We start from the raw sequence: 13746 nt of genomic DNA, 5'->3' as shown, positions 1-13746 counted from the left end.
GGCAAGCGGCAGCAGGGCAGAGCCCCTGCTCCCAGCACTGTCGCACCCGCATCCCGCCCCCCCTTCCCGAGTAACGCGACCCCCCGCCCTGGCTGGGCAGCTTGTCACGGCCCCAGTCCCTCCCCCCCACCATGCCCATTTCCTCCCCCAAGCCCAACAGACTTACAGCCGGAGGCAGCTGTCAGCTGCCTGTTTAGTCTATGGCTGAATCTCCAAAGCTTTTCTGAATTGATTCAGATGCTGTGAATTGATTCAGAGTTTTTAATTGGTCTCCCAATTTGATTCGGAGAGTCGGTCCCCAAATGAGGCCGAATCTCTTCCAAATCAAATCGGCTACTGAAGCTTCGCACAGCCCTAATGGCTGCAACTCCTGTTGTGGAAACTTCTGTCAATTAAACTAGTCCAGTTAGGTTTAACCTGTATTTTTAAACAGACTGACACAAGCTGAAACCTCGTAAACCAGATTTAAACTGACACAAGATTGTTGACAGAAAGGTTTGCACAAATTTAATGACATCGGTAGAAACTAACTTTTAGTTAGTCCATTGTGCCTTGTGTTGCCTTCCTACACCATCCCTCCATTTTCTTACCCCCTTCACTTAACAATTGGTTGGGTGAAACTGTGATCTTACTAAGGTCAATGGCATATGTGGGGCCAGGATTTTCCCTTGGGGCTTTTGATTGTGTTGCACCTTGAGCACTATTAAATGAACAAAGTTATCAAGAATAAACCCTATGTAAACATAATTAAAGAGTGTGTCATATATGTGATATGAAAAGCAGTAGACCTCGCAAGGAAAACATTATTTTGTCATTTGACGTTGTTAATTTTAGAATGCGGTTTTGTGAGCAAGAATGATCAAATATTCACAGATTCACAGAAGTTTAGGGCTGGAAAGGACCTTGTGAGATCATCAGATCCAGCCTCCATGCTCTGGGCAAGAAAGACTGCTGGGATCAAACAACCCTAGCAAGGTGTGCTTCCAATCTCCTTTTGAATATTATTACAGTAATGCCCCATTAGTACTACTAGACAGGTGTATGTGCAACTTTTTGATTTTACATATTTCTCTTGAATGTCAGAAACTACACACTTAAGCCATATGTTGGAATAATTTTAGTAAGTTGGTAATATAAAAGTGATGCTGTAGCCATGATGGTCCAGAAATGTGTGGGGCAAGAAGAATGTCTTGGTTCAAAAGCTTGTCTAACTTTATTTGAGTTGTATAGTTGGTCCAATAAAAGATATCACCCTAAGAAATCCTTGCCTTATTGCACAGTAAATTGGTATAATATATCTCTTACTGTATTGGCTTTAAATTAAGAAAGATCATCAAATATTTATATGTTTATTTTTAATGAATACTTCAGTTAGAATGTTAAATGCACAGCTTTCAAGTATATTGTGTTACCCTAACTCATTAAGGTAGTGAATCTGTGCAATTACAGTTATTTAAATGCAAATGTCTGAGATTACTGTATTGCAGATGTAAGAGTCTGTAGGACTAGTGTATGATGTTCTTTAATTTGCATCTCTTTCGATGATTAAAGAATCCTGAGTAAAAGCATCTATCTGAAAAACAAATTTTAAAAAGAAATTTTACTTCCTTTTGTTTTTTATGTTGTACTGGGTAGTTCTTTAAGGAGTGCTTCACATTGAGGACATCCATTTAATTGGTATTTATGAAAGGTTATGGCTACCTTGTATATATTATTGAAATGGACTGTATTAGGTCTTTTTGTAATGTAAGCCTCCATTCTTTTTACTCCTGTGATTGATGTGAGGAGCAGCATTGATAAGAATCCACATCTTTTCCTTACCAGCCAGAAATATTAAAGGTGATGCCTACAAAATGAAACCACATTGATTAGTGTCATTAAATAGAGCTATGCATATTCATAGGGGTTTTGATCAGAATGTTAGGAAGTTTCTCAGGGTTGATCATGAAATCCCAGGGTGTACAGAGAAGGATTTTTTCAAGGGCCCTAGTTAATATGTTAGTCGTTGCAGGGACAGGGGAGGAGATACCTATTTGACTTTGCATCAATTTCTAGAGCATAAACTTGACTTTTTCTTTAATCTAGTCTGTACAGTCTTCCTAGTTTGCATTAAGGAATAAAGGAGCCTAAATCATCAGTGTCTGTAGAATTCTCCAGATTTTACTAAAAGGCACCTATATTTGTGTGCCTGATTTATATCACATGAATCAGTTATGTTTGCAGGCACCTAGCAGAAGCTAAGGTCTGAATGGTTGATGTGCAAATACTAGATTTATGTGTATATGTTAGGTATTTGTATGTACAAGTACACAAAACTGTATATGCATAAATATACTCAATAACTTTGAATATATCTTCCCTAATTTTAAAATAGCAACATCAATAAATATTTTGATTCCAGTGAAGGAAGAGGACCCTTGTCTGAAATAATGTCCTGAAATGCAGGAAGTTAATTACTGAAGAGTTAACAGTGGGATTCATAAAATAATATTGAAAGGGAGACTTAATTAACATTGCACTGCCTTTTCAGTAGGACTGAATTTATGTCTGGTTTATCCCCCAGCCAAGTATGTTACTTTGTATTTGAAGAATACTTCTGACAGTAAGTCTTAAGAAGCAAGCTCAGCTTTTTTGTATAATCTCATTATAGCATTTATATACTTTATTTACTTGGTTTGACATTGATTGATAGAATGTTCAATGTATGGTTCACGTATTTGCATGAATAAGAGCTTGTTCTTTGCTTGAGAATTGGAAATAATTGAATCTTTAATTTAAATCTTAAGGTATTCCTCATAACCCAGCCACATAATAAATGTTGATGATGATGATCCAGTTTAGATTATTAGGGTGGAAATATACTAAGTGCATGGCATGTAAAATATATATTAAAGCAGTCAGTCTCTGGGAGAGATACTCACCTGCATTCCACAAAGTGGGGGAGGAAGCAACAGCTCTTCCTTTCTTTTTATAATTTATTTTGGTGATAATAGAGATGGGATATTAAATATAGCAGCACAGATTAATGGAGTTGTAATAAAGCAAACAAGATCCATTAGCCAAATCACTGCTTTGAACAGCAGATTCCTTCATAAGTGCCCTTGAGTGCCTCACGTGGGAAAATTTTTTAAAGCACTTTGAAACATCATCATTGAGATTGGATTTTTAGAGTGTTGTGACCAAGACTAAATGACAGAATTTTAAAATAACTCAGACACTTTTTAAACATTATTCAGTCTTAACTAGAGTCCTTACTTTAAAACTTAAACACTTATGTTCAAATTTAAAAGCAGAAATGATATGCATTCAGGCTTCATAAATGTGTGCTATTTAAATGCAAGCCAAATTTATGCTGTCATGAAGCAAAGTGTCTTTGATATCAATTTTGTTGCAGTAAAGAAATTCAGTGTCAAAGTTTTGAAGCTGTTGTTTTGTAAGTGAGGAAGCAGTTCTCCAGTGAATTAGGTGAAAACAAGTTTTGCAATAGAATGTGTCGCTTCAACTAGATTACATTTTAATTATGGATTTGATATGGGGTTAATGGTCAGTTGTGGTACTGCAGGCACTTGAAACTGCTCACAACTCCAGTTGTTCCTTGATTGGAAATCTTGCCCATTTTCTGGAGCATTAAATAAACAGGAAAATGCCTTGATATTGTTACATTTTCTTTTTTATGGACATTGCATCTTGAAAATGTTCTTAGTTTTCCAGCTAAAATATATGTACATAAATCAGCTACCAACTTCCATGAGCTACCCTATTTTAATATTAGACTTGTAGGCAAGTAAGACACTGTAATCCCTCAGAACTGGTATATTTTACCTCTTGAACCCTCCCTCTGCCACCTCTCCCCCAAAGGTAATGCAAACACTGATTTACACAAGGGAGTAAAATACATGAATGTGTATGGAAATAATTATTCTAGATTTTTTGCAGTGATTTCCAAATTTAATTTTCCTAAAACCAACCTAAGATTGTGATTAATAATAAAAGCCTTAACTGTAAATGCACAAAATAGCTGTTTATACATGTATAAAAATATCGTTAATCCAGGTTTGCTTATTTTGTCAATAAGACATATGCCAGTAGGCAGATGTCTGAGGGAATTTTTCACATAGGACTGCCTGTTTCCTGTGAACGGCCCACAGCTGTAACTCAGCCAGTAACTGCAAGAGCGTACAGCATTTCTCTGTTGCTATAGCTGTGATGTCACATACTGATACTAACATGTGGTTGGCTATTTTGTGTTTCAGATCACTGCCTGTAGTTGAGCACAAAGAAAACATCGAGACTCCCACATCTTTCAGGGAGAAGAAAGGAATCAGCAGAGCAGATTAATACGGACTTGTGTCTGGTGGCCTTTTCGTACAAAGGCTGCCTTTAAAAAAGAAACACAGTGTTATTTAATGAGCTGTGAGATGAGGCGCTGCTGCTAACAGTCAGATTCCAAGATTCATCAGCTATTCATTGTGCTTAATGTACATGTTTCTGCACCGTGCATTTAGAAGATCCCAGAGAAGAATCCAAAACGGCTGCGGGGGAAAGACCACCAAACATGCCTACAGAAACACTACAGACAGGTAGCATGGTGAAACCTGTCAGCCCTGCTGTCACTTTCACGTCGGCTGTTCCTCTTCGCATCTTAAACAAAGGACCGGACTATTTTCGCAGGCAGGCAGAGCCTAATCCAAAAAGACTAAGCGCTGTGGAGAGACTAGAGGCTGATAAGGCAAAATACGTTAAGAGCCAGGAGGTCATCAATGCCAAGCAAGAGCCTGTGAAGCCAGCAGTGCTTGCAAAGCCACCGGTTTGTCCTGCAGCCAAGCGAGCTTTGGGCAGTCCTACCTTGAAAGTATTCAGCAACAATGCAAAGACTGAGAGTGGTGTCCAGAGAGAAAATTTAAAACTGGAGATTTTGAAAAACATCATTAATAGCTCAGAAGGCTCCAGCTCAGGTTCAGGTCACAAACATAGCTCACGAAATTGGCCTCCCCACAGATCTGATTCAACAGAACTAAACCGACATTCATTTGCAGAATCGTTAAAGGTTTACCCCACCCAAGGCCGCAACAGCCCTCAAGAAAGCAGCTCCAGTGTGAGCAGAAGGCTCTTGGACCAGTCTGCAGAGACCTTCTTACATGTTTCTCACAGTTCCTCAGACATTAGAAAAGTAACTAGCAGTAAGCCCTTAAAAGCAATACCCTGCAGTAGTTCAGCCCCACCTCTGCCTCCGAAACCCAAAATTGCTGCCATCGCTTCTTTGAAATCCCCAGAGATCGAGGCAGTAGAATCTGGATGTGGAGTCAGCAGAAGACCCTCCTTACAACGATCAAAATCAGACTTAAGTGACAGATATTTTCGTGTTGATGCAGATGTTGAACGATTCTTTAACTACTGTGGACTGGATCCTGAAGAGCTTGAAAACCTTGGGATGGAAAACTTTGCAAGGGCTAATTCTGATATTATATCCCTCAACTTTCGCAGTGCAAGCATGATTAGCTCAGACTGTGAACAGTCTCAGGACAGCAACAGTGACCTTAGAAATGATGACAGTGCCAATGACCGTGTGCCATATGGCATTTCTGCAATTGAAAGAAATGCCAGAATCATCAAGTGGTTATATAGTATCAAGCAAGCGAGAGAGTCACAGAAAGTATCCCATGTGTGAAAGAAAATCCACAATAGAATAAGCAAGGACTGTATCTTTGTCTGTGAATATTCAGTTGTGAAGGGTCGTGAAGTCTACTTGAAGTCTTGTACACTTCTCAAATCTCTTTGTGTTGCTTGTTGTGCAATGTTTTCAAGTTGCATGCCTGTCAACATGTGAACTGACCTGGCTTCCACTTGAACAATAACTAACTACAAAGCCTGGCTGAGCATACACGTTATCTGCCAAAAGTTTAAGACAAGAATCTGATTAGGGCTTCATTATAATCAAGCTGTTTACATGAAAAGGTTTTATGACTTCTTCAATATTTGTGTAGTTCCTTGTGGATTTTACATCTCATGTTTTTGTGTCTTAATTACAGATATTGTCAACTGACATTACTAGCTTTTAAGTTGAAAGAGAATCCTTTTGAGAAAAAAGGCAAAATTGGCCAAAATAAGAGATTTGAGCATATACCAATTGTTAAAGAAACTTGATCTCCTGTGGAAAGTGATGTATTGGTTTGTGTAAAACTGTTTCTAAACTGCAGAGTATAACGCGTCCTTTGTTCAAATACATGGATCCACCTGTTTTTTCTTTTCTGACAGTTTCCTCGGTTTCACAGCAGAGAGCTTAGAAAAACTGCTTGACCTTTCAACAACTAAATGAGTCTTGCATTTGATGTATGGTACAAATATTAATGGGTTTATGTTAAACTGATGGAGAGGTTAAAAAGAGTCAAAGTTGACCGATGAAAATGTCTTGAGTGTGTTTTTTTGTTCCTTTTTTATTAAATAAAGATTCCTAGTCTTAAACTTTTGACAGGAATGATTAAATCCTATAGCTGATATTGAATGCCTTTATTAGTCAACCACATCATGACTATAAACTCCATACTGTCTTTTAATTTTTTTGTAGACCTATTGGAACAATTTCTGAACAAAAAAATGGAAACACACAGCCATATCAATATAAAGCCTCCTTTTCAGAAGTAAATACACTCAGTAGCTGAACTATATCTGACAAATTGTGATTATGTTGTCTTGCATATGTTATATCTAAAGCTGTGAAAGTTTGTTACAGCTCTAGGAAGTGTAGAAACATGACAGTATGTAGGTTTTTTTTCCTTATGATGGTTAGTGCTGCACGTCAATCTGTTACAAATTTTTTGACAATCTGTGTCTTCCCAATGGGTTAATTAACTGTCATCCCAGCTGACAGTTGTGGTGTGGTAGCGAAGAAGTTGAAAGTACAGTGGTCTGCTTCATTATTATTGTATTCATGCTTTGAGGTAAATTGCAGCACTACCTTATACTTCATCAGCTAATAGGAAACTTTTTTATTGTGTAAATGCTGTAAGACTTTGTATATACTTCAGTTGTTATGAAATCTTTAAAAGGAAGAGTGTTATGCTAATAAATAGCTCCTGGTGCAGGTATTGGAAGTAGTTTATTTTTTCCTTTTAATTTTTTTACCATTTTCTTAAAGTAATAGTGAAAAATTAATTGCAGTGCATTTTTGAGTCAGAGCTGTAGTAATAATAGACCCAGTGAAAGATTGCTCCCTATAATTGCTTTTCAGAGCATCAGTTCTTCAAAGTATGAAGTGACACATCTGGTGGTAGAACTGAAAGAGATTATCAAGACTCCCTAAATAGCCTACTGCTTTCTTATTTACTGCACACTTCCCTGCCACGACGCCCATGTTCAGCATCTGTTTCCAACAAACCACTAAAGTAATCATTTCTACTTTTCAGTATTCAAAATGTTTTACAGGATCACATTATATTTTTATTTCAAGGGATCTTTAATATAATGCTGTCTACTAAGTCTAGCATTCTGTTCTTATATTTAGAGAAATTTCAGTTCTTTTTCAGGTCATAAAGACCTAACATGGTTGGAGCTGGAGTAAAAGAACCAAGGAATCAGTTGTTGGATACAGAACTGAGCATGTATCGCAGTTGATTTGTTTAAGTTTTCAAAGTGAGCATTCATGAAAAGAAAAGACTTATTTAGTTCCATGAGGCAACTATTCTGATTTTTGTGCGTTCATCTGGGTGGTTTCATGACACAAGCCTACATAATTTCCATCCAGGATAAAAAGGAGGAACAAATATATATATTTAAGCTACAGGCACATTTGTGACATATTTTTAAGTCTGTGGATTTTATTTGGCATTGACATCATATTTGTTTTTCAAGCATATTTTGCTACTGTGTGTTCTATCCAGTTTTTGCCAAAGAAAGTAATGCTTTAAGGGACTAAAGCCAAGTGTAATGCAGGTGGGCAGCTGTGAAAGAAAGAACATGAAACCAAAATAAAATGCTCTCACATAGTTGCCTATCAAGTAAAATGTTTCAGGAATGATAGTGATCCTGCTTGCTCTCTGACCATTGACAACCCAAAATATTCATAAGGAAGCCTTTAAAACTAGATGCTGAAATAGGACAAATACTTTTATTCCACCATTGCTTCCTTTTGAAGTTAGAGGCTTCAAGTTTAAATCTACCTAATCTACTTATTAATTATTTAAGTGGTGGGGTGTGCAAAGTGGGCAGTATTTGATTTGGATTTGACCCGATTCGGGGGACAGTGATTCAATTCGCTGGTTTGGATCACTGTCCCAATTCGATTCAGCTGAATCTGAATCTGAAGATTCGATTCTGATTCAGAAATTTTACAATTTGGCCATAGACACAGCTTTATATTTTTTTTTTCTATGTACCTTGAGGTACCAGTGGCAGTTCATGAATGCTGAGATGGTGGGCTGGATGAAGCATCCTACAGGAGCGTGGGAGGGTCTGCCACCGAGCATGTGGGGGGCTTCCCCCCTGCCCCTCCCAGCTCAGTGATCGGCTGCAGGGGGACTTCAGGTGCCCCCTCAGACCCAGAAGGCACCAGTCGCCTAGCCAGGGGCTAGGGGGGTCCCCCACACGCTTCGCAGCAGACCCAGAAGTGGACCAGAAGTACTTCTGATCCACTTCCAGGTCCACCGCCAAGCACACAGGGGCGCTTCCGTGGGATGCTCCATCCACTTCATCATCTCAGCATTCACAAGTATGCTTGGTACCTCGAGGTACGTAGAAAAAACGTATAAAGCTGTGCCTATGGCCAAATCGTCAAATCTCTCTGAATCGATTCAGAGGCTTCCGATTCAATATGGAGAGATTAAAGGGTCTCCTGATTTGATTCAGAGATTTGGCCAACAAATCTCCTCCAAATTGAATCAGTGACCTGAGCTTTGCACAGCCCTAGTACGTGGCTTGTGCTAGAGAAGCATTTTTGACATAGTACAGTAAGGATGTATCCACTTGTGTAAGTAGCCTTTTTTTCACACTAGTAGTCCCATTGAAATTATGGGAGTAAGATGCGCGGAATCAGGGATAAGGTTTCATGATCAGCTCTACTTGGAAGTCTGCTGAGGTTGCTGCATTTGAAACGGGATTTCAAAGCTGGATGATTACAAGCTGCAGAAAAGTTATCAATAGGTCAGAGAGCGAGTGATTTTTTTTTTCTTCATCCTTTCCTAAGTGTGTCTGTAGAGGGGATTTATTTATTTATTTTTAAAATAATTTTTAGCATTACCACGTGTGTCCTAGGAATGAGTCGCATCACAGGTCTTGTTTGTTTTGTTTTAAGTAGAAACAACTATTTGTGGTGTGTCTGCATTGTTTTTGCAGTGCTCTCAAAAAAGCCTACCCCTTTTCCACCCTTTCTCCCACGCTGCACATCCCAAACCCAGAAATGAGGCAGTGAACTGTCCTAAGAGTGCTGATCTTGAGCGTTCTATGCCCATTGGACTTGGCAGTAGTGGCAGGGGTTACCTTCAGAGGGGCTTCACCCTGTCATTTCTAGCTTTGGCTCATGCCCAGTGGGAGCTTGAGAGCCCAGATGGGCCTGAGAATGGCCCTCCCAGCAGAGCTGAAAAAGCAGGATAGACATACCTTTTTCTTTTTCACCCAGTTGATCCAAACAGTAAGGATTCAGTGTTCCTTTCTTTTATCAGTGCTTTGGAGTCTTCCTGAAATGTACTACATAAATGCAAGTTGGTTGTGTCATCCTGAGGATGCAGTCCTTCCTTCTTGAAGATCCAGCAAACATTTGGGCTAGGTACAGATATTCAAAAAGCCTGAGGTGGAATCAATCCAAGTTACGCAGTTTTCTGTTAAGTGGCATAGTTTAAATCAGTAGCAAACAGAACATACATTTGCTCTCTGGTGGGTGGAGGGTCAAATCTTGGATTGAGTTCCTCCATTTTGTTCCTCCATTTTTAAACCAGTTTGTTTGCCAAACTTTTGTTCTGTTATGGGTATAGACCAGTTTCCAATCACTTATATATAAAAATGTAATGTCTGTACCTGGCCTTGCAGATTGTTGGAAACAGACACTAAAAAGTCCTGATTCAAAGTTTACAGCTGTCAACATCCTATTAATAGGCTTCAGTGAACTTTGGATCTGGTCCAAAGCATATACCAAAATGCCTGCCTACAAATAGTGTTACAAGACACCTGGGAAAATTAACAAATTCCTAGGCTCCTGCTAATGCCAGCGCTCAGCTCTGTCTGCAAACATGTAGTGCAGAGAATGACAGACTGTTTTCAACTGAGGTAATCTTACAGTGTTTCAGAAATGGGCTTTTACTACAGCTGAAGCGGCAGAGTGCATATAGTGCTGAAATTGCTTTGCAGGACTCTAACAAATGCTAGGACAATCATTTCTATATTTCCAAGCACAAAAGAGGCCAACAGTAAAGCACAACTTGCAGTCATTTTGTACTTGATGACATTGTAATAGCATCAAAGTTAAGAAATATGTGATTTCAGCAAGTGAATTAAATTATGATCAACGTGGTTTGATGGGTTCTGAGATTATATGGATTTATGAATTCCATTTTTTTTTGCATTGGAGAGTGCTGTGTTGAAAAGGAGATGAATCATCTGATTGATCAAGGGCTTTCAAAGGGTAAACACAAAATGAAAATGTTTTTGGCAGGAATTCAACAATCAAAGGATACATTTAGACAACACAGCCCATCAGTATCTCTGACTTGTCTCTTTTCAAAGCAGTTTCACCCACCCATGGAGGCCATACAGACTTGATTCAAATCACTCAATAAGAAACAAAAATGTTTAATGAAGCTCTGGGACATGGAGCTGAATCATGTTTATCTGTAGGAGACCTATCAATAGCAAAGGACTAAGCATCTAAATCTGAAAAACAGGTTCCATGACAACTATTTATTATAGACTGATAATACACAGCTATGTATATTAAGACAAACTTGTTTATACAAAAAATTTATGAGGCATAGTAGGCAACAAAAAAATCCTTGATTCTTCAGGTCTAATATATATTCAAGTATATACATTCACATTATGCATGATTAACTAAGTAAGCAGCCTGATTCCCATTTTCACTGCTTGGCCCACACTGCCAGGGCTGTGAAAAATGACCTTTGTTTGTATAAAAACAAGCTATCCCTTCCTAGTAACTGTAACAAAATTCCATATGAAATCCTTATATCAAGACCCTAATGCTGCCAACTTTACTCATTATCTAGCAGCTGACTACATCCATGAAGACTGAAATAATAAAGGTATTAAATACTTTAGTCTTCTCTGCATCAACTGTAACTAAATTGCCTTCTGCCTTCAATGAGGGTCATAACTTTCTTTGGTCTATCTGGACATTTTCAAGTGCAAGTTAGAGACGGATACTAGATCAGCATGGTTTAGTCAGGGATGATCCTGCCTTGAGCAGGAAGCTGGACTAGATTGCGTCCCTTCCAGCCCTATGTTCCTATGGTTATATGATCCTATATGCAGCACTGACTCTCGTTGACTGCAGTGGTGCTGGAGAAAGCCCTAAGGTTATGGGAAAGGTCATCAGATTTGGCTCCTCACTGTTAACAATAATTATGTGTATGTCTGTGACAGATGAAATATGTTCATTTTGTGGAATTCTACGGAGAATACACTCCAGGCAGAGAGATTTGCCTTCTACCACCTTTTACCAATCACCATGGTTAATGCAGGAGCTATTTTAATATCTGTTGCAGCAAGAATACATTCACTTTACAAACTTCAAAAGTTGCGCTGCTCTTTTGGGAATTAGAAAACAGGATAGTGAACCTACAACATCCAGCCTACTGTCTGGAGCTAACGAATGTGAACATGAAAACTAGTTTTGAAGTTATGTAGCTGTGATGGTCCCCAAAGTATGTGAGAGGCAAGAATTTTTGTGGGCAACATCTTTTAATGGACCAACTGCATGGTTATGATAGACATGAAAACTCAACATTCAAATAGTTTATATTTAAATACATAAATACTTAAAATGTTGGCTATGCCTTCCTGTCACTATTCTGTAATAATTGCAATTTTTTTCTTCTTTAAAAAATTAGAATTATATAACAGGAATGGCAAGCTTTCATATGTCATGCTTCTGAAATGTGATGGCTTGAAGTAATTTTCAGAAATTATGGTCTTATGATGAGAGTAAGAGATTTCTATTATCTGAGCTATTATCTTCTCCCACTTTTGGTACTGTCAGTCATTCCACCTTCTCAACAACTTGTCTTCTCTGGGTTTTCACAACTTCATTTTCTCTTTGTTCCTTCCTTTTGGTCATTGCTTCAGTGTCCTTTCTAAACAGGTCCTTCATCTCCCCATTCTACAGGGATCCAACTAAGTTCACACCCTCATCTCCCTCTGTATTCCTTTCTTGCACAACCCCATCACTCTTATACATTACAGCTTCACTACAGCAAACCCCCAGGAAACAAGGAGAAAAATTAATTAAAAGATGTTCACTCTAATAGAATTTATAATAGAAATTGTTCATTTTCTACATTATCATAATGAAGAAATTGGTTTTTGTTATTGCAATTGTTAAAAGCAGAGGTTTGTTATAAGCAGGGTTTGTTATGAAGTTGCACTATACCTTCAGCTACTATGTTCATGTGCTTGACTCCCAAATCTAACCTTTCCACTATTGACCTTTTTCTCTTGATCCAAATTTTTATCTCACTACACTTTATCTAGTGGCTCCTCTTTGGATGTCGTGCAGTTGGTCTGCACTTAGCATAGCCAAACTAACCTCTTTATTTTATTTACCAAGCCCTCTTCATTCAACACATTCTCAATCAATGTTGACAAAATCCAGTCCCCTGGGTTCAGTACCTTGACCTGAAAGAAATTTTCATCTCTTCCCTTTTCCTTCACACTTCCATCCAGGCTGCCTCCAAATCTTTCTCATCCTGACTCCATTTTTTTTCCTAAGAATCAGTTTTTCTTCCTGTCCAGACGATTTTAGGTATAATCTATCATTTATTTTGGATTTATGCATTGGGCTCTGCTAGGCTATGTACTGAACTCCTATCCAAGGGTTAATCTGAGAAATATGGAAAAATATGCAATTGTTAATTAGCACTCACTACATCTGCTCAGTAGTTGTGATTTACATTGCAGCAGCCCCATCTGTGATAAGGCTGTGCATTCTGTCTTGAGCTCCTTGGTTAATGTATGTATGGATCCATAAAAGGAATAGTGAGGAAGGTCATAAGGTCTTAAGTCCTTGGGAAGTGCAGTGACTGCATTACCATGAGTTTTTCCCTTTTCGGTTTCTATAGAGCAAAGTAAGCATCTCTCCCAACTCCTAACTGCGCATTGGGAATGGATGAAAGCAAGTTGCCTAAAAGCTGAAACTGGTACACAAGCTGATTGCTTGTTAAGCCATGAATCTATCTGCCAGTAAAATACATTGACGCTTCATGTTCTGCTCTGCTGTCTAGTATTTTGTTTGGATTTTAAGATGCTTATTTGGACCCATCAAGCTGTAAATGTAGTGCAGTCTGCTTACTATAAAGACAGCCTGTCTCCATGGCCCACTGCTGCAGTGAGATCAGCTTGAGGCACTTAAGAAGGCTGCAAAGGGAAGAAGTGGGTGGGACAGAGGGCAAGGGAGCCACCTAATTTCCACCCCCCGCCACTGTATTCCCTACTGTAGCAGTGGGGGTGGGGGATTCAAAACAACCCTCCAATAGATTCATAGATTCATAGATGTAGGGTCGGAAGGGACCTTGTAGATCTTCTAGTCCG

General features: G+C 38.7%; 1 protein-coding gene across 12 annotated transcripts in view; it reads left to right on the top strand.

Moving 5' to 3' along the window:
- Nucleotides 1–13746, top strand: part of FAM110B (family with sequence similarity 110 member B) — a 301139-nt gene that overhangs the window by 212505 nt on the left and 74888 nt on the right. For 10 of the 12 annotated variants that reach the window (XM_059724068.1, XM_019498605.2, XM_059724067.1 and 7 more), the window contains one exon: nucleotides 4254–7085. The exons of 1 other annotated variant lie outside the window; for it this stretch is intronic. In XM_059724068.1, coding sequence (XP_059580051.1) covers nucleotides 4556–5668 — 1113 coding nt within the window. In that variant the 5' untranslated portion in view covers nucleotides 4254–4555 and the 3' untranslated portion in view covers nucleotides 5669–7085. Of the gene's footprint in view, nucleotides 1–952; nucleotides 976–4253; nucleotides 7086–13746 lie in introns of those variants that run through there. One more of the 12 variants, XM_059724069.1, reaches the window with a different exon arrangement.

The sequence above is a fragment of the Alligator mississippiensis genome, chromosome 3 (assembly GCF_030867095.1).
Source record: "Alligator mississippiensis isolate rAllMis1 chromosome 3, rAllMis1, whole genome shotgun sequence".
NCBI lineage: Eukaryota > Metazoa > Chordata > Crocodylia > Alligatoridae > Alligator > Alligator mississippiensis.
This window is presented reverse-complemented; position numbering and strand designations above follow the sequence as displayed.